This window comes from Amborella trichopoda, chromosome 3 (assembly GCF_054954075.1).
Source record: "Amborella trichopoda isolate Santa Cruz 75 chromosome 3, AtrichopodaSantaCruz75HAP2 v2.0, whole genome shotgun sequence".
Taxonomy (NCBI): Eukaryota; Viridiplantae; Streptophyta; class Magnoliopsida; order Amborellales; family Amborellaceae; genus Amborella; species Amborella trichopoda.
Window position 1 is genome coordinate 5,535,400 of NC_142338.1, and position 27,326 is coordinate 5,562,725.

The window sequence follows — 27,326 nt, forward strand, 5'->3', positions numbered from 1 at the left end:
AGTTATTTTGATGCGGCACTATATTTTTATTGTAAACCTAAATCTCACGCTCAATGTTGTCAAATTCACTTCGCTTCAGCGGAAGCTTTCGGATTTTAGGCCTAGACTAAAGTGAGCGAGGCCTAGTGCTGCCGTTTTGGTCAGATTCAAGTCTACTTCGGGCAGATTCGGCCGAAGCTTCAACCTATTCGGTCCAAGCAAAGAAATATCTATATAAAAGAATTTTTTTTTTTTTTTAAATTTAAGTTTTTTTTTTTTCATTATTTTTATATGTTGGTGTTGCCGGTTTGGTCAGATTCGGGCTACTTCAGTCGGATTTAGGTCTGCTTCGTGCAGATTTGGCCGAAGCTTCGGTTTCTTTGGCCCAAGAAAAGAAATATCTATAGAAAAAGTATTTTTTTAATTTAAAAAAATTGAAAGTTTTATTTTTAATTTGTTTTATTTTTATATATCGATATAAATATCCAATTTGATTTATATTAAATTAAAAAATCCAAATTCTTCTTCCGAATCGGCTGAAGCTCTGAATTGCTTCATTTTTCTAAGCCTACCAGCCTAAGGAAGACCCAAAGCGAAGTTCACAACACACGCTGTCCTTTTTCCATCTGTTCCAAGATCACTAGGGGCTGCTACATCGTTGCATTCTAAATTGGGCAGCTATTTGATCTTTTATCACCAGTTATTAAATAAACATTTTTTACTTATTCAAGATAAAGATGAAGTTTAACAGAAAACAAAATGAAATTTCATTGGGAGCTGGGGTTGTGCAATGATTCCAACACAATGTTTGTCTTTTTTTATTTCCAGTTTTTGTTATTGTCAAAAAAAAAAAAATGTTTGTCATTTTTGTTTTAGAAGACATTGGTTGGCCACCAATTCTGAGAGCTTTTTGCACTAGAGGAAATGAAGGCATCGAAGTCATCATAAGGTAGGGATTTGAGGAGAGCCATGATAATTGTAGGACAAATAAAATGATTTTTTCAAGGCTCACGGACCTACTTCTCTCCCTCTCTCATACATATCATGAGGCCTTCTCCACAGATTCAAACATGCATTATGTGATATCTCTAATGCCCCTTCTTTCATAATGTTACAAATATACTTTGGATCCTGTTTTTTGTTGCAATTGTCCTAAAACTGAGTGGTTGGTAGGCAACATCATTGAGTTCATCAGTGGCACAAACTTTTTATGGTGGCAAACAGATAGCACAAAATTTTTCCAAGTACTAAGATTATCATTAGCTATATGTAAGGAAAACCAAATGCTAGTGCCAGCATTCTATACAAATCCTATATCACGCCTATGCTGCTCCTTATCAAATCTTAACTGTTGATTCGTTTAACTACCTAAAGATATTCAAATCTTAGTCATCGATTTCTTTAAGTACCAAAAAATAGATTAGTGGTTGCATAATGATGACTTAGACTTTTAGTAAGCAGAAGTATTGCAAATTGACTTAGTGTTTAACGCTCCAGTACAAATTATATACACCAAATGCTCATTCACAGGCCACTTTGGTTGCTGCATTTTGTGTACGCTTACGGGTGTGCGCCCATGTAACATTTGAGCACGCACGAGAGAGACGTGACTATGAAGTTGCCATCCGAATGGTACCACCACAATATCGTTAGCCGCATTTTTTCCAATAAGGAAAGAGCCCTTTGTTCTTTACCTCCAAAATAAAATAGATGTAGACTGCATTGTCATAAAACTTCATATTCCCAAGGTAAAATCTTAAAATAAATACAGAAACTCGTGCATTCTGAAGAAAGAGTATACAAGCACCATTGATGTCCTTGAAAAGTACTGGGCCATCTCTCTCTCTCTCTCTCTCTCTCTCTCTCTCTCATGTCCTCAAGCTCTCTTTCTTATTAGGTACATAGGAACACAGCACACAAAAGGTCGCATCAAGGTTCAAAATCAAACTCCCAACTGGTTTTTTTTTCCGATTCTCCCAATCTGCATCTGAAAAATCATTCCATTTTTTATCCCTAAACCATCAGAACCCCACATTAATCCAAGCTCACAAAATCCCATCAACATATTTATACACACACACATATATATATATATACCCAAGTTTAACCCCTCCCCAAATTAACCAAGAATAAAAAAACGCAAACCCTCTGGAAGATAAAGTCTCTCTCTATATCTATGTTCTACCTCTCCTCTCATCAATAAAACAAGGGACCCTATATGCACGCCCAACCCCAACTCAAAGTCACTAGTAATCTCACCAAAGCTGATCCAGTACAACCAAAATAGACATCACAAAACGAGGAAAATAAATTAATTATAACCGCTGAAAATTCTTAAAAAAATACATAAATTCCTTTAAAAGAGCAGAAGATCTCGCATGGCTAGGTCTGAGTAGGAGCATCGCTTCTAACATAAGTGAGAGAGCGTGGGCCTGGAGTCAAGGGTGAGGCAAGAGGTGCCTGGTTCTGTGGACCCACAGGGCCATCGCGCTTCCATTGCAGACTACGGGGCCCAGTCTTTAGCGGGGACCATCTTGTAGGGGCCAAGGGACGAGTAAACGGGGCCCGCCCAGTAAATCTGGAAGTAGAGAAGGGACGGTGTATTCGTGGCCAAATGGAAGGCAAAGCTTCGTGTTGGCCTGAGCTTCTTCGGACCACCTGCAACATAGAGGGATCGAAAGGAAGCATTAGCATTCTAATATGATTGGTTTTTTCTATTTTTCAGATTTTGTTTATTGATACATAATGCAGTGGATAACCAATTTGGCAACTATTTTCTTTCTCGTGAATCGAGGAGGTAATTTCAGAAGTGATATGCAAGGAGATGCAATTTCAGATTACTGAATCACTTCCTCGTGGCATATTCACTTCCCAATGTTCCAAGTTCGCTTAGATAATGGAGACCTGGTTATAAGTTATGTTTCAAAAAGGATCCAAGATAGTTTTATACGGATATTATTAGGCGAGAGAGTGAAAATTGAAGTGAGTCATTATGATTCAATCAGGGTACATATTATTTAAGAACAAGTAAACGGGAAAAAAAGTACTATTTAAAAAAAAGGTGGGTGTGGGGCGGGAGACCACATGGAAGTAAAGAGTGTATAAGAATCTCTCTCAAACACACGAATACGTGTGCACATAAGAATCTCTCAATCGCACACACGCATGTGTGCGCACACAAAAACATAACCCATTTCTTGTATTACTCTGATGTACCAACACTGCCTTTGGCCAACACCATGTAGTGTCGTACACAAAAACATAACCCATTTCTTCTATTACTCTGATGTACCAACACTGCCTTTGGCCAACACCATGTAGTGTCGTATATCGAATGGTTTAGGCATCACGTATTCACATTATTAAAAAAAAGAAAAAAAAGAAAAGGAAAATTAAAAAAAAAAGAACATTATTTAAAAAAAGAAAAGAAAAAAGACATCCAGTAGACTTTCACTCCTGGAGCAGGACTCAAAACAATCATTGTATCCCATCTCTGCCATCCATTCATTTGGTCGGTGGAGATTAAGGAGGAAAGGTTAAAGAATTTTTAAAATAGTCACGCTAGAACCACAGATGCAGAAATGGTGGTTTCTATGAAGTTTTTTTCGTTGTCAAATGACTGCCTAGGGGATGGCAAAAGCATTTCCATCAAGGGTTGGTATTGCATCTACATGCTGTGGACGCTTACTGTGCCCTTTTAGTGGTTCAGATTGAACCAGCCACATCTAAGGGTCAAAATTGAATTTTGTTTTTTATTTTTTATTTTTTATTGAAAAATTATTTTACTATGAAATTTGGGCTTTAGCTTCATTTTTATAATTATAATTTATAGGACAAAATAATATAGGGGTACTTTGGTCATTTTCTATTTAAATTATTTTTAATCATTTTAATTTATTCATAAAAATACACCTGCACTCCAAAATTCAGATATAAATCTTATTTCAATAAAAATTAAAAAATAAATTATGAAACTAATTTTGGGCTGTAGGATATAGCCTCGTAAAATCTCAAAGGGAAGAGTGCTTGTGCAACCTTCCACCCGACCATATTCCACATGATGTGAACGGGATGCTTTTCCTTACAACAATTGCCAGGATGGCTCAATGGAAATCTCTGCAAGTTCCGGGCAAAATGGCCATAAAATGGGATAGCAGGAAATTGTATGGCTTCTAAGGTTTTACAGTGCGAATATTGAAAACAGTTCTTCAAGTTGGGTCAGATTTTTTCAAAACCTCAAAAACAAGTGCCAGATATATCTAGAAAAATTAAGATACAAAAGTTCATTACTTTTTAAATTTATTAGGGAAATATCTGCAGATGTTTAAAGTACACGTATCAAGTTTAAGCCAACATTGAACCTGCCACCAGATCTTTTTTTACTGCATTCTCTCTCTCTCTCAGATAGAATCACAGGGAGAGTGGATCATTTGAAAAATAAAGCATTCGAGATATTTTACTAAAAAATTACATTTTTCATAAGAATAAATGAACCTCGATTATAATATAAGATCTCCGAAAATTGATCATTTGAAGAAAGTGGTCCGTTGAATTAAAACACTTGCCAAGAGAAGCAGGATGTGAAGGGTAACAAGTTACCTTGAGAATGCGAGACATGAATGAGGTTCCATTCAAAGAGAGTGCGAGCTCTGCAGCTTCTTTGCGTGCAAACTCCACATAAGCTGACCTATATATGACAGATGACAACTTATCAAACGAAAGAGAAAAGAAAAATTCTTAACACAGATGAACCTGAGCTCCATAAATGCCAATTTAAAGGCAAAGAGGAAGTCCTTGAGCTCAAATTCTCACTCAAAACTTCCAATCAAGAAAAGAGAACACTAAGGGGTCGGTTGGTTCGTAAGAAAATAATCCCCAAGAATATTTTATTTTTTATATGAAAACAAAGATTAACATGCTTGTTTCGTATTTTTAAATATGTGAAAATTTGTTCCAGGCGAAAAATATTTACATAAAATGACCCTACTCATATGGAAAGAACTCCTCATGAGGTGGGGACAAAATTAAGTAGGATTATTTTTTCCATCAGAACCCGACTTAAACTATCTCAAAATTTAAGTTTTAGAGAGAGAAACTATCTTAAAAATTTTAGAAAGAGAAACTATCTCAAAACTTTTAAAGAGAGACACAATATTAAATATTTTAAAGAGAAACTATCTCAAAATTTTAAAAGAGAAACTATCACAAATTTTAAGTACTAAAGAAAGAGAAACTATATAAAAAAATTTAGAGAGAGAAACTATATCTAATTTCAAACTTTAGAGAAAGAAACTACCACAAAACTTTAGAAAGAGAAACTATCTCAAAATTTTTAGAAACAGACTATTTCAAAGTTTTTAGAGAGGGAAGCTATCTCAAATTTCAAATTTTTAGAGAGAACTATCAAAAAACTTTTTGAGAGAAACTATCTCAAATCTCAAGTTTTAGAGAGAAAGTATCATAAAATTTTTAGTGAGAGAATCTATATCAAATTTAAATTTTAGAGTGAGAAACTACCTCAAAATTTTTAGAGAGAAACTATTGTAAATTTTTTAAAGAGAGACCATCTCAAAGATTTTAGAGATAGAAGTCATCTCAAATTTCAAATTTATATAGAGAGAAAGTATCTCAAAATTTCATTCTCAAAAAAAAAGAAAGTATCTCAAATTTTTAGGGAGAAACTATCTCAAGTCTAAATAAAGAGAGAGGAACTATATTAAAAGTGTTGGAGGGAGGAACTATCTCAAAAAATTTTGAGAAAAACTACATTAAATTTTTTTGATATAAACCATCTCAAAGTTTTAAGAGAGAAACTATATCAAATTTCAAGTTTCAGAGAGAGAAACTATATCAAAAATTTCAGAGAGAGAACCTATATTAAAAATTTTAGAGAGACGCTATCTCAAAGTTTTTGGAGATCCTATCTCACATTTCAAATTTTTAGAGAGAAACTATCTCAAAATATTTAGAGCGAAACTAACTCATATTTTAAGTTTTAGATAGAGAGACTATCTCAAAAATTTTAGTGAGAGAAACTATATCAAATTTTAAGAGAGCAACTATCTCAAAAAATTTAGAGAGAGAACTACATTAATTTTTTAGAGAGATAAATAACTCGATTTTTAGAGAGAAGCTTATCTCAAAATTTTAAGAGAGAACGAACTCAAATTTCAAGTTTCAGAGAAAAAAATATCTCAAAAATTTTAAAGGGATAAACTATATCTTATTTCAAGGTTTGGAAAGAGAAACTATATCAAAAAATTTAGATAGATAAACCATATTAAAAATTTTAAAGAGAAACTATCTCAAAGTATTTACAGAGGCTATCTCAAATGTTAAATTTTTGGATCTCAGAATTTTTAGAGAGATAAATTATCTCAAAATTTAAGTTTTAGAGAGAAATCTCAAAATTTTTAGAGAGAAACCATATCAAATTTCAAATTTAGAGAGATACTATTTAAAAATTTTCGAGAGAGAAACTATCTCAAAATTTCAAGTTTATTGTGTTCTCTTTCTGCCTGTTTCCAACGGTGTTTACCAAACATGGGAGAAAGCATTTGAATAATTTTTTCCCTGTAGATTGTTTGCAGATGTAAATATTTTCCCTGTATACATTGCCAAACTATTTCACGCGAAACAAATGACCCCTAAAGAAATAATTCTCCTAATACTAAACTAAACTACTGCAGGATCAACAATCAAGCACTCAGCTGTAAAGATCTCCCTTTTGATGAGCCCAAGAATGAAAGCTCTCGTGGCTCTTAAAGCACATGAAGGATAAAGATACCAAAACACATTTATTGTTGTTTATATAAAAAAAAAAGGCGAAGAATTGAAAGAAACCAAATGAATAGTTCATCAAAAGGATGTTCGCCAAAGAATTGGATCTACTGTTCCCGAATTCCCTAAGAAATTTATTCTGAACAGGGGCAAGTGTGAGAAAATCAATTCTCATGAATCAGCAGCTACAGTAATAACAATCATCATTTCTGAAGTTCTAAGAGACCTAAAGTTTGTTTACAATATATCCGAAAAGAAAATCCAATTACGAGAACATACCCTTTTGGTTGGCCAGTAGCAGCATCACTTAAAATGATTACTTTCAGCACTTCTCCACATTTATTAAAATGTCGAGATAGGGTATCCTTGGTCGCTCCAAAGTGAACCTGTAATCCAATAGTCAAGAATCAGATTTTAAAATAAATGTTGCTTCAACAACTAGGAAAAGTCCAGAAAAGGTTAGACCAACAACAAAAATACTTCTAGAACCAGGCAAGATGCCTACATTACTGACAAACACAGTCCTAGAATCTGCATCTTCAAAAGAACGAACAGCTGAATATGCACCTGCAGATATCAGAAGAGATAATTAAATTCCTTTCTCAATCCACAGGAGGGAATGACTTTCAATAGGAAGAATGGATTCTACAAAAAAGTGCAAAAAGAGAAAACTCGACGTATTAAAAAAAAAAATAGTAAACAGAGCAATGCAGGATCATGCCATTATCATACTATCTTGCTGGAAGTTGATTTATCACATATGCCCACACGAGCACACACAAAAGCACCTGTGTGTTTGCTGAGCACACGTAGGTGTGTATACACAACAAACAATAATAGAGAACAATCATTTCAAATGGCTACAATGCCGGAAGTACTCGGAGCCTAATGCAAGCAAGTCCAAGACCATGAATACAGGCATCAAGTTAAAATTAAAAGGATAAAGTATGTCAAGGATCACTGCCCAGTAGCCATCAAGTTACAGTAATACAGGCACCCCTCAGTAACAATCAGATTTTCAAAATATCAGTTTATATATATATATATATACACACACACACACACACACACACATATATATATTTAAGATTTATTTCAAGAAAGACACATTTCGAATTCACAGGCGGTGCTTTCATCAGGAGAATCACAATTGTTATATATGCAACGACTATGACTTACCAGGTACAGATTGAACAACCTTTTGAGTCTCTTTCCGAGTATCTCCAAGGGACATATCCTGCTAAAGAACAGACATATGCATGGAGTTTCAGCAATCTAATATAGTGGCAAAACAAAATGAAAATTACAGAGACACCCGAGTACTAGGTATGTGAAGCAAGTAATTAAAACCAAGGTTTTAGTATGCGAAGCAAGTAATTAAAACCAAGGTTTTAAAATGGGCATGTCACCCTTATAACAGCCGACAGCCGATCCCACTAGAATGGGTATAATGGTCTTTATTTTGAAATATTGCCATTTAATAGGTCACACCACCCTCATAACGGCTGAAGGCTGTTACCATTATAATGTTGAAAATTGTCTCTCTTAAAGCCATGCTCCAAACCACCAAGAAGAGTGCAAATATACACCAATTGTTTAGTCAAAGACATCTTAAAACATCTTAACTGTTTTAAAAAGAAGGAAAGGATTATGAAAAATACCACACGAAGTTCTCCCAACGATTTTCACTTTGAATAAGCCAAATTCGAATGATAAAAAAGACACTAAAGTTTCGGAAAAGTTCGATACAAATACAACTTGAAGCCAAAAAACCACAGGAAAGAAAATTAAATTTTTGCAAGAAGAATTTAATCTTTTCAGATCTTTCGCATTTATAAGTAATTAAATACGCAACTTCATCAGACAAATTATAATTTTACTACCATCATTCCCCTACATAAAGCCAGACTGCATTTCACTGGTTCCATTTTATTCTTTTTCTTTTCTCCTTTTTATAAGTTTGATATATTTCACACCAACTGGGAAGTTAACCCATATCAATGCCACTTTGTTTCCAGAAATTCCAGGAACAGTATACTTTAAAATTTATAAAACAGAAGAAAAAAAAAGGTCAAATTTATTTTTCTTTCTCTAATAAGTACTCAAATTCTATTCATCTCAAGAAGCGAAAATAAATATAATGATTTCTATGAAAGAAGCTAGATAGTGCTCTTAAATCAGGAAAACAAACATCCAAATAACTACTAATGATTGTACTTATTTTACCTACATTTCCATTTCCTGCCATGACAGCCTTGACCTCTTCACAGGTCTGGGCAGCATTTTCTGTCACACCCGTGTCTGCCTCAAGTGTAGAATTTCGTTTCTCGGGTCCTCCGACATTCCTAACTGACTGGAAATGGGAAGGCTTCCATGTGTTCACATTCACCGAGATATTCACAATCTTTTGTGAAGCATTTGCCATTCCATTCACAGCTTGATCCTTCAACTTCGTTTTCCTTCCCTCATCTTTGTTCTGAGCAATGCTATACTGAACCAACAATGAATCATTATCCTTGTTCCCAGAACTTTGAGAAGCATCTAAAAACCTTCTCTCGGAGGCCCCAACTTCATCAAAACCATCATTCTCAGAAGCATAATCAGAAGCCATGACATTATTCTCATCAAAAGTTGACACTTCCCCATTAAAGTCTCTACCATAATGGTTTTCTTGGAAGTTAACCCCTTCAGCCCCATGCCCCAGTTCTTCTGGTGTCGGAGCTTTAAATACAGTTAATTGTTCGGTACAATCAATCCCATCCTTGGCACCACCCAACCTATCAAAAACATTTTTACCTGATCGAGATTTACTAACATCTTCAGCAGCTTCTGCAGCTGCTTTCACTGCAGAAGCCATCAAAAGTGGCACTCTGGTTACTGATTTTGTCCTTTGGGGAGGGGCATCATGTAATGTATTGCCTGAAGATGTAGCAACCACCGAACGCAAACGTTTTGAAGCTGGTTCAGATTTTGAAGTAGAGGTTAAAGGCCCAACAGCTTCTCTCACAGCATACTGAAGAAGACGGCGAGGAGCATCAACACTCGGACGAGATGCACTATCAGCCTGAAAGAAGAAGCCACCAAATAGTTAATGAGAATTTATGATTTCCAAATAGTTAATGAGAAGTTATGATTTATGCAACTGCAAAATAAGAATGCATAGTTAGGGCAGTCAATATTGGACGCTGAATACTTGCTTATTAATATAACACAAACTTAATTATTAAATTAACTTCACCTTCAATGGAGGCTAGGAAGGATACGAAACAGGTCCATGTGTGGATTTCTTACTTGTTCTTTTAATATGCAGGTTTCCGCTTATTTTCTTACTTATCAAGATGAAACACATACTGGATCAGTGGATTTCTTGAATTCAGATGTAACACCTAGCTCCTATAGAAATAGCAGAATACTACCAATATTCCCCAAAGCAGTGTTTATGCAATAATGATACTCTTTATGTATTTCCAAGTAATCAGGGATGCCCTGGTGACCTAGAAAGAAAAGCAATACTTCCATCTAAATGTCTAATCTATGATCATGAATCTTTGCAACGGATTACCAAGTGTCAAATACCCCCAGCACATAACATTAGAAAGTCCCTGATTCATTTAGTGGCATGGTAGTTCACACGCTGAATCTTGATTCAGCAAATTTTACACTATCTATGATGCCAAGGCCAAATCTTTCCATTCCATGCAAAATTAAGGGGTACATTCATCAGCTTGGAAAACCAAAAAGATTTCTTTTAGCATCAAAGAAACAGATCACTGATGTTTCACCATTTGTTTTTATACTTGGCTTGGGCCTCGGCCTCCGTCCGAACGAGTAATGTGCAGGGGACAAAAAGCCCTAAAAAATAAAAAAAATTGCTAAAAAATAAAAAATTTAAAAGTGAAACAAAACCAAAAGCAACCTAAATTGTCCAAATAAGCTGGAAATAAATATATAAAACATGGATTTAGAAAAAGATGATTTACGGTTGAAGACATCTCCAAAAAAAAAAAAAAAAAAGAGGACGATATAAAAATACATATGACTAGAAAAACTCAAAACCATTATTAAAAACTCTTTTTTAGTATACCCGAGTTGTATCTGGATACTCGGCTCAACAAGGGGTCGAGACTGAGTACCTCGATCGAGTCCCAGTGGCCCCAGTAGACTAGTTAAACACTGGATTCACCGTTCAAAGAAGGTTACAATGACCAACCTTTTTAGGCTTCCATTCATCATCCAAATTCTCATCTCTGCGAACCCTAGTTTTGGGTGAGCGAGGCCTCTTGAAGGAACGTGATCGGCGGCCTGTTCTCTCCTTTGTATAAATGCTTTGATGTTCATCGTTTTGTTTTATTGGCTTTTCAATATCATTGGTTTGGAGAGAAGGTTCAGTTGTATCCAGTGTTGAACTTTTCCACTGTCTCCTGCGCCTGCTTCTAGCTTCCATAATAGGTTCTTCTATTTCCATATATGAGTGGGGGTCACCACTCGTTTGATCCATTGGCTGATCTATTCCTCTCAAACCATCATCTAACAAAGATTCCGGCTCCACAGTTTCCTCCACAGAAGAAGAAGGTTCTGGAGGGGGCACATATAGATGCAAGTTCGAAGAAAGATGATCCCAGAGCCTGTAATATGAAAACTAAAGATTATTTATCACAAACAAATAGATAAACAACCATCTCATACTCTCAATAAAATAAATAGTCAAAATGTATATATTACAGAACCAAAAGTAGAGACTTGAAGGTTTAACTTACCAAGATACGAAAGACTCACTGTCATCCCCAAGGAATACATTCAGTTCTTTCTTTGCCTCTTCTTTCTGCCTCCCATTCCTAAGTAAGACAATGACATACTCCTGCAGATAAATGATACCATCAGAATACAAGTACTCAACCAACATCCATTAGTCACAATGCATTTCATTTCGCGTAATGATTGATCTTTACTCATTGAATCCAGACTAAGAAGAGCTATTTCCTTCTCCTTTTTTTCCTTGTTACCGGTAAAAATGTTCATAAAGTAGACATGGTAGGTACAAGATTATATGAAAAAGAAAGAGAATAAGGCAAAACAGATGAGTAGGGAGAATGTTGAGGGGACTACCCAAAGGGGCGAACGAGTTTCTTCAAGCAATAGAGAAAGTCAACTAGAGATCACAAGGGTTCAAAAGAACAAAAAGTTTGCAATATTCTTCGGACAAATAAAAGTTCATAAATTATGCAGGAACAAAAGTAATGCATACATGGTCTGAATTCAATGAATCCATTCCCTGACAATTTTTGAAGCAGCTATCCAAGAACTCAAACTTGGCAGCCAACTTGATGACCACCAAAACTAAGTCCATTTGCGGAGTTAAATTGTTAACTCAGAATAAAGAACTGTAAGTGGAAATCCAAATTCAACTCCTGCCTAAAATTAAACCACAACACCACCGCATGGCCATTTATTCATCAAATTAACATAAACATCCTAATTTTTTCTGACACAGTGAGTTTGTATTCACTGATTGGAAGTTAAAAGCATACTTCATTAAATCATAGATCACCAGCATATAATATTATTCTGAGTCATTAGAAGGAAGTTTCATGGAATTGGAAAACTAAAAAATAAAGCAAGAGGATGAATTGTTCAGTAGATTAACTATAGGGGTGTTAGGCCATATTTTAATAGAAGCTGCAATGGCAACCAGGTCAAGCACAGGTTTTTGAAGACTGATGAAAGATGAGATGATGAATTCAAAAGATAAATATTTGTGGGAACTTCAGCAACAGATTCTATTTCTTTGGCACCCGAGAAAGCTCTCCTTATTTAAGCTCTCAAACATGGACTCATTACTATCCCTTGAAGATGGAAGTGTGGAAGATGGAATTCTTAGGTCCCATTTGTCAAGAGAGATTCCTAGAATATGGTAGGTGTTTGGCCTTTCCTGGTCATGGTTTTAAAATGCGGCTGCATCGCCGCATATGATGCTGCGTAATGCGTTATGCGCTGGGAACTGCATCGCATGAGGCCGCATATGCGCCACATCTCGCACAGCCCACATATGCGGCCAGCGAGTGATGTGAAAAGAACCACTCAAGAATGGGTATTTTCGATTTTTTTCAGCCCCCAAAAGGGGGGTAAAGGGCTTGGGGGGGGTATTAAACCCCCCAAACTACCAAAAATAGCCACATCCGTCGCCTTTACTTCATCAAATCTATCTAAAGTGGCGGAAATTTATTTTTTTGAAATTCTTAGATTCTCGCATTGGTTGATCATTGGTTATTGATTTTTTTTCTTTTGGGTGTGGATTTGAGGAAGGTTTAGCGCAGTTTTAACAACAAATCAAGGGTTTCAAGCGCCGAGAAAAAATCAATATTTGTTTCTTTTGAGCGTGAAACTTTTGAAATCTTTAATCTTCATGGACTTTTAGCTTGTATTTCGTAACTTTAAAGTTTGTGGTTGCAAATTTAGGATTATGGTTGTTGAATGATTTATGAATCTAGTTTCAAGTTTCTAGTTTCTACTTTCTAATGTCTTCTATGATCTATCAAGATCTAGTGGATGCAGAATCCTCAACAACTGATAGTTTAGTTTGTATTTCGTAACTATAAAGTTTGTGGTTGCAAATTTGTGATTATCGTTGTGGAATGATTTCTGAAGCAAGTTTCAAGTTTCTACTCTCTAATGTCTTCTACGATCTATCAAGATCTAGTGGATACAGAATCCTCGACAACTGATACTTTTGGAGTAAATCAATAAATTAAATACCTAATATCTCATAAATCACCTCTATATTTTTTTTCTATGCATATACCTATTTTCTTAGTTTTTTTTAAATTTTTTTATATTTATTGACCGCATCGGGGCAATGCACCTGCATCTGGACCATATCAAACCGCATTGCCGCAACGGCCCCCCCAACGCATCAAGCCAAACATCGCCGCAATGGCCCCCCCAATACGTCCGGCCGCATCCCACATTTAAAAATATTGTTCATGGTAGTGACTTCTCGTTGTCCCTTAGTGTTTCAAAAGCGCTAAGCTGCTTCTACGCAATCGGGGGGCTCCAAGCCACCCAGCACCTAGGCAGGCGCACAGAACTTGGGCGGCCTAGTAGATTTTTTTTTTTTGGGGGGGGTTTTCTCTCTCTAACATAACCTCTAATGGGTTTTAGGTTTCGAATGAACCTAAAACCCCCCTTTAGTATTAAAAAAAATGGACCAAAAATATCCTCAAGGAGCCACATTTCTGCCCCTGGGCGGGGCGCAAGCCCTAGGCGGCCCGCCTAGGCGAGTTCAGGCAGGTTTAGGCGGGCACCTATGCAGGTTCAGGCAGGTACCTAGGCGGGTTCCCGGGCGCCTGCCATGGGCGGCCGCCTAGGCCGGTTCAAACGGGCACCTAGGTGGGTTTAAGCGGGTACCTAGGCGGGTTTAGGCAGGCACCTAGGCAGGTTCTCGGGCGCCTAAGCAGGTTCCCGGGTGCCTAGGCAGGCGCCCAGGGATATCCGCCTAGTTTGGTCGCTTATGCCTAGGTGATGCACCCAGAGCTTCTAGACCGCCTAAGCGTTGGGCGGTCCGCTTTTCAAAACTATGTTGTCCCTTGAAGACCCCTTAAGCTTAACACTATGGATTATAGGGGTCCTAATTCCCCAACAATGATAATTAGTATGTGGAATTTGTACTGTAGTAGGGATCAAAATCAAAAGTGATAACGAGTCAAAGGCATAATCACTCTGCTTACTTTGCTAGGCTGGATGTCACTAAAAAGGGTTGTCATCGCTATCATGGATTTAGATAAAGCATTGGTTCAAGTTTTAGGTTCTAAGAGGGCAAGGGGAAAGCCCAAAACGCCATGGATAGAAGTGGTGAGAAAATATATGATGACTTTAATCTTACTGAGAGTCTAGCCTTGATAAAGAAGAATGGAGGAACAGGATTCATTTAGCAGACCCCAATTAATTGAGATAAGACTTGGATGATGATGATGATATATTTAGGTATAGGAATCAACAGGAGCATTCTATGTCTTTTGCATGGAAGATGGGAGTTGCATGCTCCATTCCTCGAAAACTTCGATTCGACGGCTTAAGTAGGTAGCTAGTTTTCAAGGCAGCCCAAAGAGGTGGGGTCTTTTGGGGCCTCAAGGGTGTTAGACCTTGACCAGGGGACATCAAGGTGTCCACCTAGGCCAAAAGGAGGGGCTAGGTGCCCGAATGGCGCGTAGTCACCTCCTTTAGACCAAAAGGTGGGGTTTCTTTTAAGGCTGGCTGCCCTAAGCACCAGTCTACCCTTAGGCAGCACACCCAGGACCCTAGACTGAAGCAGCCAAATTTGCAGCAATGATATTTTCTATCATACACATTACGATTTCAGGAAATCATATTAGTCTTCTCAGTGCAGTATGCCACAGTTGCCCAAGAAAATATTTGCATTTGTTCGACTAGTATATAGAGATAAAGGCTAACAACCATTTATGAGTTATGGCACTAGGGCCTTGAATTTCAAATGTACAGGTTCCATTGCACAATCAAAACATATCTTCAGGGAAGACGTGATTTGGGGGAAAAGGGTTTTCGCTCCCCCTTTCGGAGAAAGCCTTTTCAGGGCAATTAGTTTTTTCTCTTGTTTCCGAGGGAAGGCTTGGGAAAATTTCACCCGCATTCCCTCAATAAACAAAGAAACCATGATCTCTAGGGTCTCCCTAGAAAGCAGGTTTCTTGAAAAAGGTTTCTTAAACTTTCCAATGCAACCCCCCCCCCCCCCCCCCCTCTTCTTGTCACTTCTTTTAAAACATTCAGCACCCTCACTTCTCTCCCTACACAAACATCTTGCACAATGTTCGCCCAGGCGGCCGGCTAGGCGGGTGCCCAGGTACCTAGGCGGGCCCTAAGGGAAGGGGGTTGGGCTGGAGGCCATATGTTGTTTTGTGTATGTATGTGTTTGGTGTGTGCGTGTGTGCATGAGCACGTATATGTCTGCGTGCGGTCTCGCATGAAATTCTTAAAGATCACACTCTTTTTTTCTTTTGATTTCTTTTGGATCTATATTGGTAAGAGAGAGGTCTCGAACACTGGGAGGATATGTTGAGAGAGAGAGAGAATCTGTGAGAGAGGGACCTCGCATCGAACACCAGAAGGTCATCTTTTTTTTCTTCTTCTTACATGTAAAGAGGGAGTATATGGGTCCATATGCATCGTTGTGTGTGTATGTGTGTGTGTATATGAGAGAGAGAGAGACCATGCATCGAACACTTGGTGTCCATCTTCTTCTCATATGTAGAGAGAGCACATGAACCAAAGAGATCGAGAGAACGGCAATACCACGCCTTATTTTTTATTGGGTGGATTTTTTTATTTTTTTTTTTTTTTAAGGAATGGCACTAGGTGTGCCATCCTAGATCGCCTAGGCACCCACCTTGGCTGCCTAGGTGCCGCCTTAAGCATGCCCGCCCAGACCCCAATGCCCAGGCAGTTTGTCGGCCAGGCCACCTAGGCGGCCGATTTTTTTCTTCACTAATCTTGCACAAACAGTTCTCCCTTCTCTCCCTTTTTCAAATAGGGAGGTGTGCATGCTCACTCGAAACACTTCTAGGCAACTGCCTAATCACTGCTTCAACTATACCAAGATTGAAGCTATTATGGTAGTTAAAAGTCTGGCTTACAAAGGGATATCAAAGGATAGATTTAGGGTAATATGTCATTTTACACCTAAACTTATGACATTATGACCATTCATATACATTCCCTTAATATGCGTATTATCTATGGTTTTCTAGAGACCTCCACGTGTTGTGGGGACCAAAGGCAAAATCATGCATCTAGTTGTTGTGGAGAGATAGCAGGTCCATAAAGGAGAATGACCTTTATTCTGAGAGGAAAATCATAGTTGTCAAATGGTTTCAAAAGATTGAGACCATTATCTAATTGCAAAAGGATTTAAATTATTAAAGAAGCTAATACACAATCAAAGGTTGTTTTACACCCAGTTTCACTATGAAAATCACACAATGCGACCTATAAAGGTTACCATCCCATAAACCATGTAAAGATAATGGAAAGCCGAGATGGGTCACTTGTAGATTACATGTGGGGAGACAATATCCAAGGAAGCTGGTAGAATAAAAATTAACAAATAAATGATTATTCAAAAAAAGATATAAATGCCTCATTCTCATGGTCAAAATTTGGCCAACAAAAAAGATGTGCATATGTCATTCTAGACCTAAACTTATGACATTATCTATGGTTTCTAGGAGACCTCCACGTGTTGTGGGGACCAAAGGCAAAATCATGCATCTAGTTGTTGTGGAGAGGTAGCAGGTCCATAAAGGAGAGTGACCTTTATTCTGAGAGGAAAATCATAGTTGTCAAATGGTTTCAAAAGATTGAGACCATTATCTAATTGCAAAAGGATTTAAATCATTAAAGAAGCTAATACACAATCAAAGGTTGTTTTACACCCAGTTTCACTATGAAAATCACACAATGCGACCTATAAAGGTTACCATCCCATAAACCATGTAAAGATATGTGGGAAGACAATATCTAAGGAAGCTGGTAGAATAAAAATTAACATATAAATAATTATTCAAAAAAGTATATAAATGCATCATTCTCAAGGTTGAAATTTGGGCAACAAAAAAGATGTGCACTTGGAGCTCTTTTAGGAGATCGCAATGAAAAATAACAGAATACAAGTTCATACATATATCCAGAGAAAAGTCCTAATCATTATCTGATAAATCCTTATCACTATTTCTATTTATGTTAGTTTCCTTTAGAATGTTTACTTAGTAGGTGCATGGTATAGATTATAGGAATGAGTAATTATCTTGTTAGCTGTGAGGGTTGTCAGTTTGGAAACTATTTACCTATATAAAGATATTGCAAGACTCTTCGAGGAATAAGAGAAAAAGCATAGATTTATTGGAGGCACCATTTCCCTTGAAGAAATCGAACAAAACATCCTGATACATGCATAAACATATCATTTGGTATCAAAGCAAGCATAGATCCTAGATCGTTAAGGGTTTATGCCAGGGTTAACCCAAGCAGGAATGGAGGAGTTGAAGAAACTAGCAGAAGGAATGGATCGTCATGATCAAATCTTGACATAATAATCCAACAACAAAAGGAGATAAGCGACTCACTGAGACAATTAGTCCAAGGGTGGAATATTATGTTGAGTTTCCAGTATCTGGAGGATCCTACTAGATGTTTGCTCGGGGCCAAACAATTCAAAAGGGTCAACCGAACTGCCGATAAACAGATGTTTTCATTAGCATCAGTGCATCTCAATGGAGATGATACTCCATTGTTTCAACAGATGGAGAGGACCTTTGGGGTGTTAAGGTAGCCTCAATTTACACGTGCACTTTGTGCTTGGTTTGGATCCCATGAGCAGGCAGACCCAGGGCGAGCACTTTCCAATCTTGAATCTTCAACAATGGTACGTGAATATCACACCTGATTTAAACGCTTAGCCAATCACAATGATCATGGGACAAGAAGATGACGAACCTGGAAATGATCTAACATACGATTCAGAAAATTCGAACTAGAGGCCCATGTATCCATCCATGGAATCTTTTCTTAAGTTCTGGACAAGGGTTTGGTTGTGGGGGGGTGGGGGGTTACATACGTCCTTATCGTTATTTGATACATCTTTATTACTATTTCTATTTATGCTATTTTTCTTTTAGTGTTTTTCCTTAGTAGCTGGGTAGTACAGATTTTATGAATCGTGAGTGCTTATATATCTTGTTAGCTTGTTCAATATATGTTTGGAAAATCTTTACTTATATGTAGATGAGGTAAGATTCTTTGAGGACAAAGAGAAAACAACGTAGACTTGTTGGATGCACAATTTCCCTCAAAGAAATTGAACAAACCATCCTGAAACATGCAGCAATGTGTCATACATATACCTCATCATGTATAAATAGAACAGAATTTAGGCTGTGTTAAAAAGGTGATTCAGTGAATCAATGGAAATAAAAATAAAAAAAATAGCTATGTTTTGGGATTATATAGGACTAAAGGAATCTGAGGGCGAGTTGATCCTCATGCTTCCTAAGGTTTCACCATGGTTAGCGTTCACAGATAAATAAGAAAAGTCTAATAGACGATCAACCAATAAAGCAAATATATGAACAGAAACAGGAATCAATGGCATAATTCAGCATTTCACAGTTAAATAAACAAGAACCAAACAGACAATCGACCAATAAAAACAAGATATAAATACAAACATGAATAAATGGAAATAAAAACAACATATGAATACAAACATGAATAAATGGAAAAGTTATGACACAATTAGGCATACAGAGACATACCACGAGAGTATCATCCGTATAAGAACCCATGAATTCCTTCAATTTATCCTTCACTTTCTCTCTCAACCTTGCAGCTCCATCACCAGTAAAATTCACCCGAAATACTCGTACTTCCATTTGAGCAGAGACCGCTATAATCAAATAAACCCTAATTCACCCGACGTATTCACCAATAAATAACAGCACAAAATTAGGCCTATTGACAAACGCAAAATCCTTATCGAACTAAGACGTACCTTAACTCTGATAAGATACCTCTAGTGTGAACTAAGCCCTGAACCCTAATCGCCAAATCCCTGAACAAAGCCTAGCAGATAAACCCAGACTTGTAAAACTGATGACATAAACCCTAATATCCAATCCACAAACGTTGCCGTAATAGGAATTTGAAGCCCTTATGCTACCTATATCCAAAACACTACAAATTTTCAGGCGAAAAACTCGTTTGATCGCTTTTCTGAAGTTGCAGGACTAAGTTTTCATGCACGGGGACCTTTCCATGATGAATAGAACATGGACACCATCAAATTAGTGAAAAATAAAGGATACTGATAGTTTCTGCAAGCTTTTATGATTATAGAGAGCGAGAAGCTGTATTTTCTGGCGAAAACCAGTTTCCCGGCGAAATTTTGCCGGCCAAACCCTCCAGGAAAAAACGGAAAGGAAAAACAAATAATTCGAGGAAATCAAAAACAAGAAGTAGCATGCTCCTATTTATAGGCTATAGTTAACCCTACGTAGTAGTAAGTAGTAACCTCGGGTTAAAATCCGAAATTAAGTGGTAACCTTGGGTTAAAATCCGAAATTTCGAACCACGCGTCTGATTCTTAGAGGTTCACTAGTTTAATAAAGATTGCTCTAAATTATTGTACACAATCTGAGGAGCTGCACACGTATGCATGTATACGTGATGTGGATGGTCCCGCACTTTATCACCATCCATCCTCATGATCATGACGTGAGCTTTTTTTAGAGTATTTTGAAATTAAATCTAGGACTATATTTTGATACAACCATCCATCCTCAAGATCATTACGTGAGGTTTTTTTAGACTATTTTGAAATTAAATCAAGGACTGTATTACCATACAACGGTTATATCATAATATAATGCAACTACACTTGTAGAAATTATGTTTGTGGTATTTGTATGATTTAAGATTTTGCACACACACTCTCTTCATCTCAATATTCAATCCAAAAAAAAAAGATCGATTTAAACTCCTAAATATGGTCAAAATGAGTCCCCGCCAACAACAAATATAGGCGATTCATTTGGTGAATTTCGTGATCTTAGTTTTTATAAACTCAAAAACATTTTTTTCCTTTTAAACATTGTTCATCTAATGATAATAAAATCATTTGGAAAAAAAAAAAACTTTTTAATGCCTACATCTAAGCATCTTATTAAAATAGACGCCTTATTTCAATTCGGCTAAAAAAATACTTTCGAGGCTGCAGTTTCGACTTTTTATTTTTTGTGATTGTTTATTAGAATGAAAAGAGTGTATATTTTCAAATTTTGATCAAACAAATGGCTCTAATATAGTTTTTTAATATTGTTACATTATATTACTATACAATTATTGTATGCAATCGCTACCTTATTTTAATATATTCAACTTTTTTTGACACTCATATACCATTGTTTTATAATACAAATTTTTTCAATAAATGTATTTTTCGTATTTAAGAGAGGTAGAATATATATTTTTACAAAAAAATAGTGATATTTATTAATAAAAGTAATCATTCATCCACATGGGTAATGCCACTATGATGTCAACAATGACTATAGTTAATAAATATTATTATTTCTATCATGAATTTCAAATCTACCCCTAAATAATTATCTAAAATACCTATAAGTCGAAAAGTTACTGTATGATGGAGTAAGAGTATTGAGTTTCCAAAATATTAAATATATTATATAAATACTCGTATATGTGAATACCCTAATAAAACCCTTGAATCAAACAACATAAGTATATTGCTAAATAAATTATCTCATATGATTATTTTGATCATTTTCCTTTTATCATTTTCCTTAACCACGATATCCCATTGAGGAGCACTACAACACGAGAGTATACTCAAACTTTGAATTAAGATTTGTAAACGAGCACTATAGTTATCAAGATCTTGCAAGACTGCCAAGTTCAAATGGTCAGATCTTCAATCGATGAATCGGATAGTCCAAACCTAAGCAAAAATTAAGTTTGGTCAAAAACTGGTTGAAGATAATTTTTTATTGGTTTTACTTTGTCGAAATGGTCAATGTTGACTAATCAGAGTGGTTAAACAGAGTTGGGTAGTCTTTATAACGCATTTTATATTTTCAATAATTATTCTTATATTTTATTTTTCTAAAAACTCTAAGCCAATGACTCTACAGTTTCGACCAGACAAACTCCTCAATTGTATAGTAATGGTTAAGGTTGTTATTTCTCGTGAGAACATTTCATTTGCTCAATGGAACATTGGAATAGAGGTCGCCTTTCTTAGGTGTTAAAGGTGGTGATATCAAAATTGCCCACTCAAAAAGTCCTTTATTAAATCTTTCATTAAATGATAATGGTTCGATAGGACTGCAGCCTTACTCAAAGTAAGTAAAGCCTCACTTCATAACTCATCCAAATTTACAACTGAAGCATTGGAGAGTCTTTACATTGTTCGTCTCGACTTTAACGTTATGGTTGTAAAAAATATATAAGATTTCAAGTTATAAAAATAGTATATATTTTAGCGAATTACCTAGACCATTCATTTCACCGTAAAAATAAATATTCACAAATCCGCAAAATATATACCCTTTTTTCAGTTTCAAATTTTATTGTCAGTGTTGAAAATCAAATTTAGAGCCATCATGGATATTTCTTTTGCTGAAATTGCTTTTCGGACGAGGATTTGAGGTGAAGCTTTATTTTGTGTTCACATAGCATAGGCCTTATAGAAACTTTGACATGGATAAACTTTAGTAAGTTACACCCAATTTAGGTGAGATAGATCGATGGCATGTATACTATTGGGTGTTTGCCTTAGGAGAGGAGAAAAATAAATGTATATTTTATTGGGTGTTACCTATGGAGAAGAGAATAGCAAATAAAGATATACAAGAGCCTCAGCAAATAGGGTTCGAGAAGATAGACCTCTTTGTGTTAAATCCATTATGTGTAGATTGAGACAAATAACATGCATATATAGCATATTATAGAAAAAGGAAAAGTTTGTATAGAGTCGAGGCTCTAAACAATAAGATTAGAGCCCACCTCAAAAAATTTGTTAGAAGAGGTTGTTTTAATGGTCAAATATCCTCAAATTGATCATCTCAACATCAAGATTCATGGACATGAGAAAAAAATGGATTTCAATTTTCAAGTTTTCATAGATATGCTCAATCTACATTATTTATTAAACTTTAAATTGTTTTAATTAAAGATGAAAATATATTTTAAGGCTATCACAAAGATTTTCAGTATTGAAACCACATTTCATGACACTATTTGAAAATACACTTTATTTTGAGTGTTTAGAGGCCCGACCCTATACAAACCGCACCCATCTTGAAATTGGCAAATAAATATGTTTAAATTAAACATGTTTTTCTCCTGTGCTCCCTTTATCCAACTAACCATACCCCTGCAATGTATTTATGACACGTTTGCAAAAAGGGTACCGGAATCCTCATATTATAGTCCGGAAGACTCAACTCCTCATAGGCACCTCAAGAAAATCAGAGATCAACCTTGTAGATCCTAATCCTGTTTCACGACCTATCTCGAAGGGCGTGCTTCTTCTCCTTTTCTTCTATTTGCTTTTTTATTTGAATTTTTATTATACTTATTGGAATACATGATAGTTGAGATCGAGTTCCTTCTTCTTCTATTTATTTATTTATTTATTTATTTATTTTTGGGTGGTGGGAGATAATTTAGCGAGGATTACCAACACCAAACCCCATTCTTAGTTGACACAGTGTTAATATGCAGGATATCACCTTTAATAGGTTGCTAGATCACCTAAAGATTATTTTCTTTAAACTATATATTTCATAAACAACCAAATTTATTTGGATATATTGGAACTATCACAATTTTTATTATCTGTTGTTCTTTTTTATCATGTTTTCCTCTTTTTATTTATTTATTATATTTTTTTGCGATCCATTATTCTTGTGTAATAGTTTATTTTAGTTCCAATCCCTTTTTGAGTTCACTTGCTTATTTTTTTCTAATCTAATGTTCTTTCATTTAGCTTGTTCTATTTTATTCATATTGTTTCACCGTAACTTTTCACCTTTTTTCAGGTCATAATGTTCCCCTTTTAAGAGTCTTTTTGGTTCCTACTAATCCATTTTTTATGAAATAAAAGTATCTCGTTCACATCTGTGCACAGGTGGAAGGTGCACAAGCACCCCTCTAATGGTTGAGATCTCATATGGTCATATTCAACAACTGAAAATTAGTTTTGCAGTTTTTTTTTATATATATATTTTATTTGAATAAGATACATATCTTAATTTTGGTGTGCATGTGTATTTTTATAAAGATAACTTAATAAAAATTGATTAAAAATAATTTAAATAAAATTTTATCAAAATACCTTTAAGTTTATTTTGGTCAATATTTTTTATTCAAATTATTTTTTATTAATTTTATTCAATTTTAGTATAAAAATGAACCTAAAACCAAAATTTCAAATTAAATATCACTTTTAAATAAAAATAAAAAATAAAAACGAGATTCATTAGTGGCCATTGGATGAGCGTGGTTCAATCTGAATCATTAAAAAGACATGTGCACCTTTTAAATGCCCACTTGCTGTGGAAGCAATACCAACCTTTTTACGAAATGCTTCCTTTCTTTTCGTGTGAGTGCTTACACACGTATGCATTGATGCAATTAATACGAGGCCGTCATATTAATAATAAAAATAAATGGTATACAAGGCCTACACCTTAAAATGTAAAATTAAAGTGCACCTCTAAAATATTTTGAAAAACGTAGTTCTCATGTTGAAAAAACATCTAATTAATCATCTCTGAAAAAACATCTAATCAATCAGCGATACATCAAGATGTATGGATATGGAAAAAAAAGAGATTTCAAGTCCTCAAAATAATATATATTGTAATATATTATTTGAACCAACTATTTTCAAGATTTTCCATGCGTTTATAGATTTGCTTGATTTGAACTATTTTTAGAGTTTAAAATTTTATTATTAGAGGTAAAAATAGATGTTCACACTATCCTAAGAATTTTCAACACCAAAATTACACAAAGTTTGAAGGTGTACCTTACTATTGATTATTTAATGTTGCAATCTTATGTTAACCACACCGGTTGATTCCCACATATATTTTACATTATGAAAAATAAAAAGTTTATATGAGCTGTCAACTTTATACTATATAAGTAAGACTCGCTTAAAAATCTACTAAAAAAAAGTTGTTCTTATAAAAACCATCAAACTTGATTATCTTGATCTTGAGATGTATATATAAAAAGAGAAATTACCATATAGGACTCTCTTCCACCCATGTGTGTAGGATCCCAAAGGATCACCATTAAATTTGGTACGGATCTATAGAAAAATCAATACACACACCCATATAATAACTTTTATAGAGATCTGTACCAACTTTAATGGTGATACTTTAGGGTTCTACACACATGAGTGGAGGAAGGTCCTATAAGACCATTACTCATATGAATATATATATATATATTTCAGTTTCCACAAATAGTGCATCTCTAACCCATTTTTTTGACCGTCCATTTAAAAAAAAATGAAGTGTTTATAGATCTACTTGACCCCTCGCATTTTTTTGAGCTCTAAATTTCATAAATTAAGGGTAAAGGTAGGTTTTCAGGGCATCGAAACTGCTTCTGGCACCAGAACTATATATTTCAACAAAGTAGACACTCTCGTGTAACTTTGTGTGAACTAAGAACTTGAGTCTTAAGGCACTTGGCTTCATTGAGGTCCACAAAATGTCCTCCAAGGATCAAAATCCCACGAGAACATTGAAGAAAGCTATGTGAATACTCATATAAGAAATTGTCTTTTCAATTTTTTAAACATGAATGTGGATATTCATAGAAGAATCATATTCCTTTTTTTTTTTTGGTCATAAAATTCATGTTTTTTCCATTGCCAAGAAGGCCAATGCATAACCTTTTTAACTTGGGAAAGTATATAAAAATAGTTTTTACTTTTGTTACAAAGTGGTCGCAATTAATCTTGACCATTAGATGTGAAATTTAGTGGCTGCATTTATTTTATTGACCAAGTTCAAAATTCAAAAAAAAATTTATCGAACTTTGTGACATACTCAAGCTATCTGATTTCGTATCGGATGGTTGTAAGTAATTATGACCTCCCTATACCAAAGGTAAGTAGTCTCATTATATACAATCCCTTTTCATTTTTTTTTCATTTCATGCTATTTGTTTTTTTTTTCTTATGTCCTTTTTATATTTTTGTTTTTTAAGTCAATATAGTGTGGTTTTCTATTTTTACTTATTTATTTATTTATAGATAGTTTAGTGGCAGAAAAGCCTCCTGTTGTAGAAATAGAACTTAAGACGATATATTCGCTACGATGACCACCTAACTTTGAGCCCAATACCAGCATCTATATTTTTAGGTACAAGTGGACGCATTATTCCACAAATGCATGAATGCAATTAATGCATAATTATCACATTAATAACATGTTTGAATGGTCTGATTATGCAAACATCTAATAATATGGAAAAATAGAAACGCTTGTAAAATCTTATACCAAGCAAAAATAGAAGCTATTATAATATCTCCGTTCCACTTTTGTGTGAACTTGCGGGTTCATATTCCCATATTCTATTATTTGCATTAAATGTCCATATTAGTCGTACTTCCCTTGATGCTTTTTTTTTTTTCGGAATTTTATTAAACTACACCTCAACTTGAATTATTTGTTATCGTAACATTGTTTTTTTACGACGAAATCATTTATTTTTTGGATAAGAAGGTCACAATCACTTTTATCCATTAGATGTTAAATATAATTGACTAAAGTGTGATACAACATTCGAAAAAAATTTAATTTGAACTTTACACTCAAATAGTGACACATTCTCAACTACCCGATTAAAATCTAGCAGTCAATAATCATTGTGACTTCCTTATATAAAAAAAAGAGGCCTTATTATATACATTTCCTTTATTTTTTCTAATTTCAAATACCTCATCGTTCTTTTGATCAAATATCAAATAGAATGTCAAATGACACATTAAGATGGGTTTTGAAATTAATAAAAAATACACATTGGTTAAATGTTAGTAGTTCATATTTAAGATGTATTTTGACAAAAATCCCTTATGTTTTTCATCATTCTTAATCTACATAATCATACTTCTATTTTACCAGCATGCAGCACGTATATGTGTGCGTCTGAAGCCTCCAATCCACTCTCTATACTATGGAAATGCATGTAAGTTGATTTATGGATGAAAAAATCTTTAGCACCGCAAACAAAAACTACCCCCCAAAGCCCAAAAAAAAATAATAACAATGAACACAAAAAAAAAAAAAAAAATGCATAAGATTTAAACTTGGATGGTTCGGTTGTATGTTGTTCTCTATTAAAAGTCTGTCAAACTTTTGAGGTACTTTGAGTAGCAGAGCAATATATCTCAACTCTCGTATTTCCACATCTGACAGACAAAGGGTTGTCAATTTTCCACTTAAACTTTAACTCTACACATCGCATACGAACCCTAATAATATTAGTAACTTTCCTCTTTCTCTTTTTTTTTTTTTTTTGCCAAAAATACTATATGAACTAACAAACTTAAGGGAATAAATTCACCAAGTCTGAGATATGATTATTTGGTTTTTGCCCCTATTCACTATGCATGAAGTATCTTTGTAAAGCATATGACCAACAACCACTACATTCTACACAAAAGTGTGAAGCTTCAATCAATGGATGAGATTAGATTCTCGTGTTCACAAAATGGAGTTCTTGGCCCTTGGATATTTTGGGATAGATTCCTGGCCATCCAAGTGGAGATCGTGTGGTGCTACTTTGTGAGCAACGATGTGTTGTGAAAGCCAACTCCTTTAACACATCGTTGCACTTTGAGCTGTACATAACAAGTGCAACGTACTTTTTTATTTATTATTAAAGTTATTGAACTCATTCAAAACCAATACATAATGTCATACTCATTCCATGAAAGGGCACCCGAATTTGGACAT

General features: G+C 35.2%; 1 protein-coding gene across 6 annotated transcripts; it reads right to left on the minus strand.

The window, feature by feature from the left end:
• Nucleotides 1-2,198: 2,198 nt before the first annotated feature.
• On the minus strand, nucleotides 2,199-19,767 carry LOC18439938 (RNA binding (RRM/RBD/RNP motifs) family protein). 6 transcript variants are annotated; one of them, XM_088863040.1, is made up of 10 exons: nucleotides 19,316-19,767; nucleotides 19,080-19,210; nucleotides 11,517-11,617; nucleotides 10,970-11,384; nucleotides 8,990-9,823; nucleotides 7,939-7,996; nucleotides 7,265-7,326; nucleotides 7,039-7,145; nucleotides 4,579-4,666; nucleotides 2,199-2,637 (listed from the first exon to the last, which is right to left on the minus strand). In XM_088863040.1, the coding sequence occupies exons 2-10, from the start codon at nucleotides 19,194-19,196 to the stop codon at nucleotides 2,362-2,364; spliced, it is 2,058 nt and encodes a 685-aa protein (XP_088719166.1). In that variant the 5' UTR covers nucleotides 19,197-19,210; nucleotides 19,316-19,767; the 3' UTR covers nucleotides 2,199-2,361. The 6 variants fall into 6 exon arrangements, with proteins under 6 accessions (XP_088719166.1, XP_006850156.1, XP_088719168.1 ...); XM_006850093.4 differs by having other exon boundaries at nucleotides 7,939-7,999; XM_088863042.1 differs by having other exon boundaries at nucleotides 19,080-19,227.
• Between the last annotated feature and the right edge of the window lie 7,559 nt (nucleotides 19,768-27,326).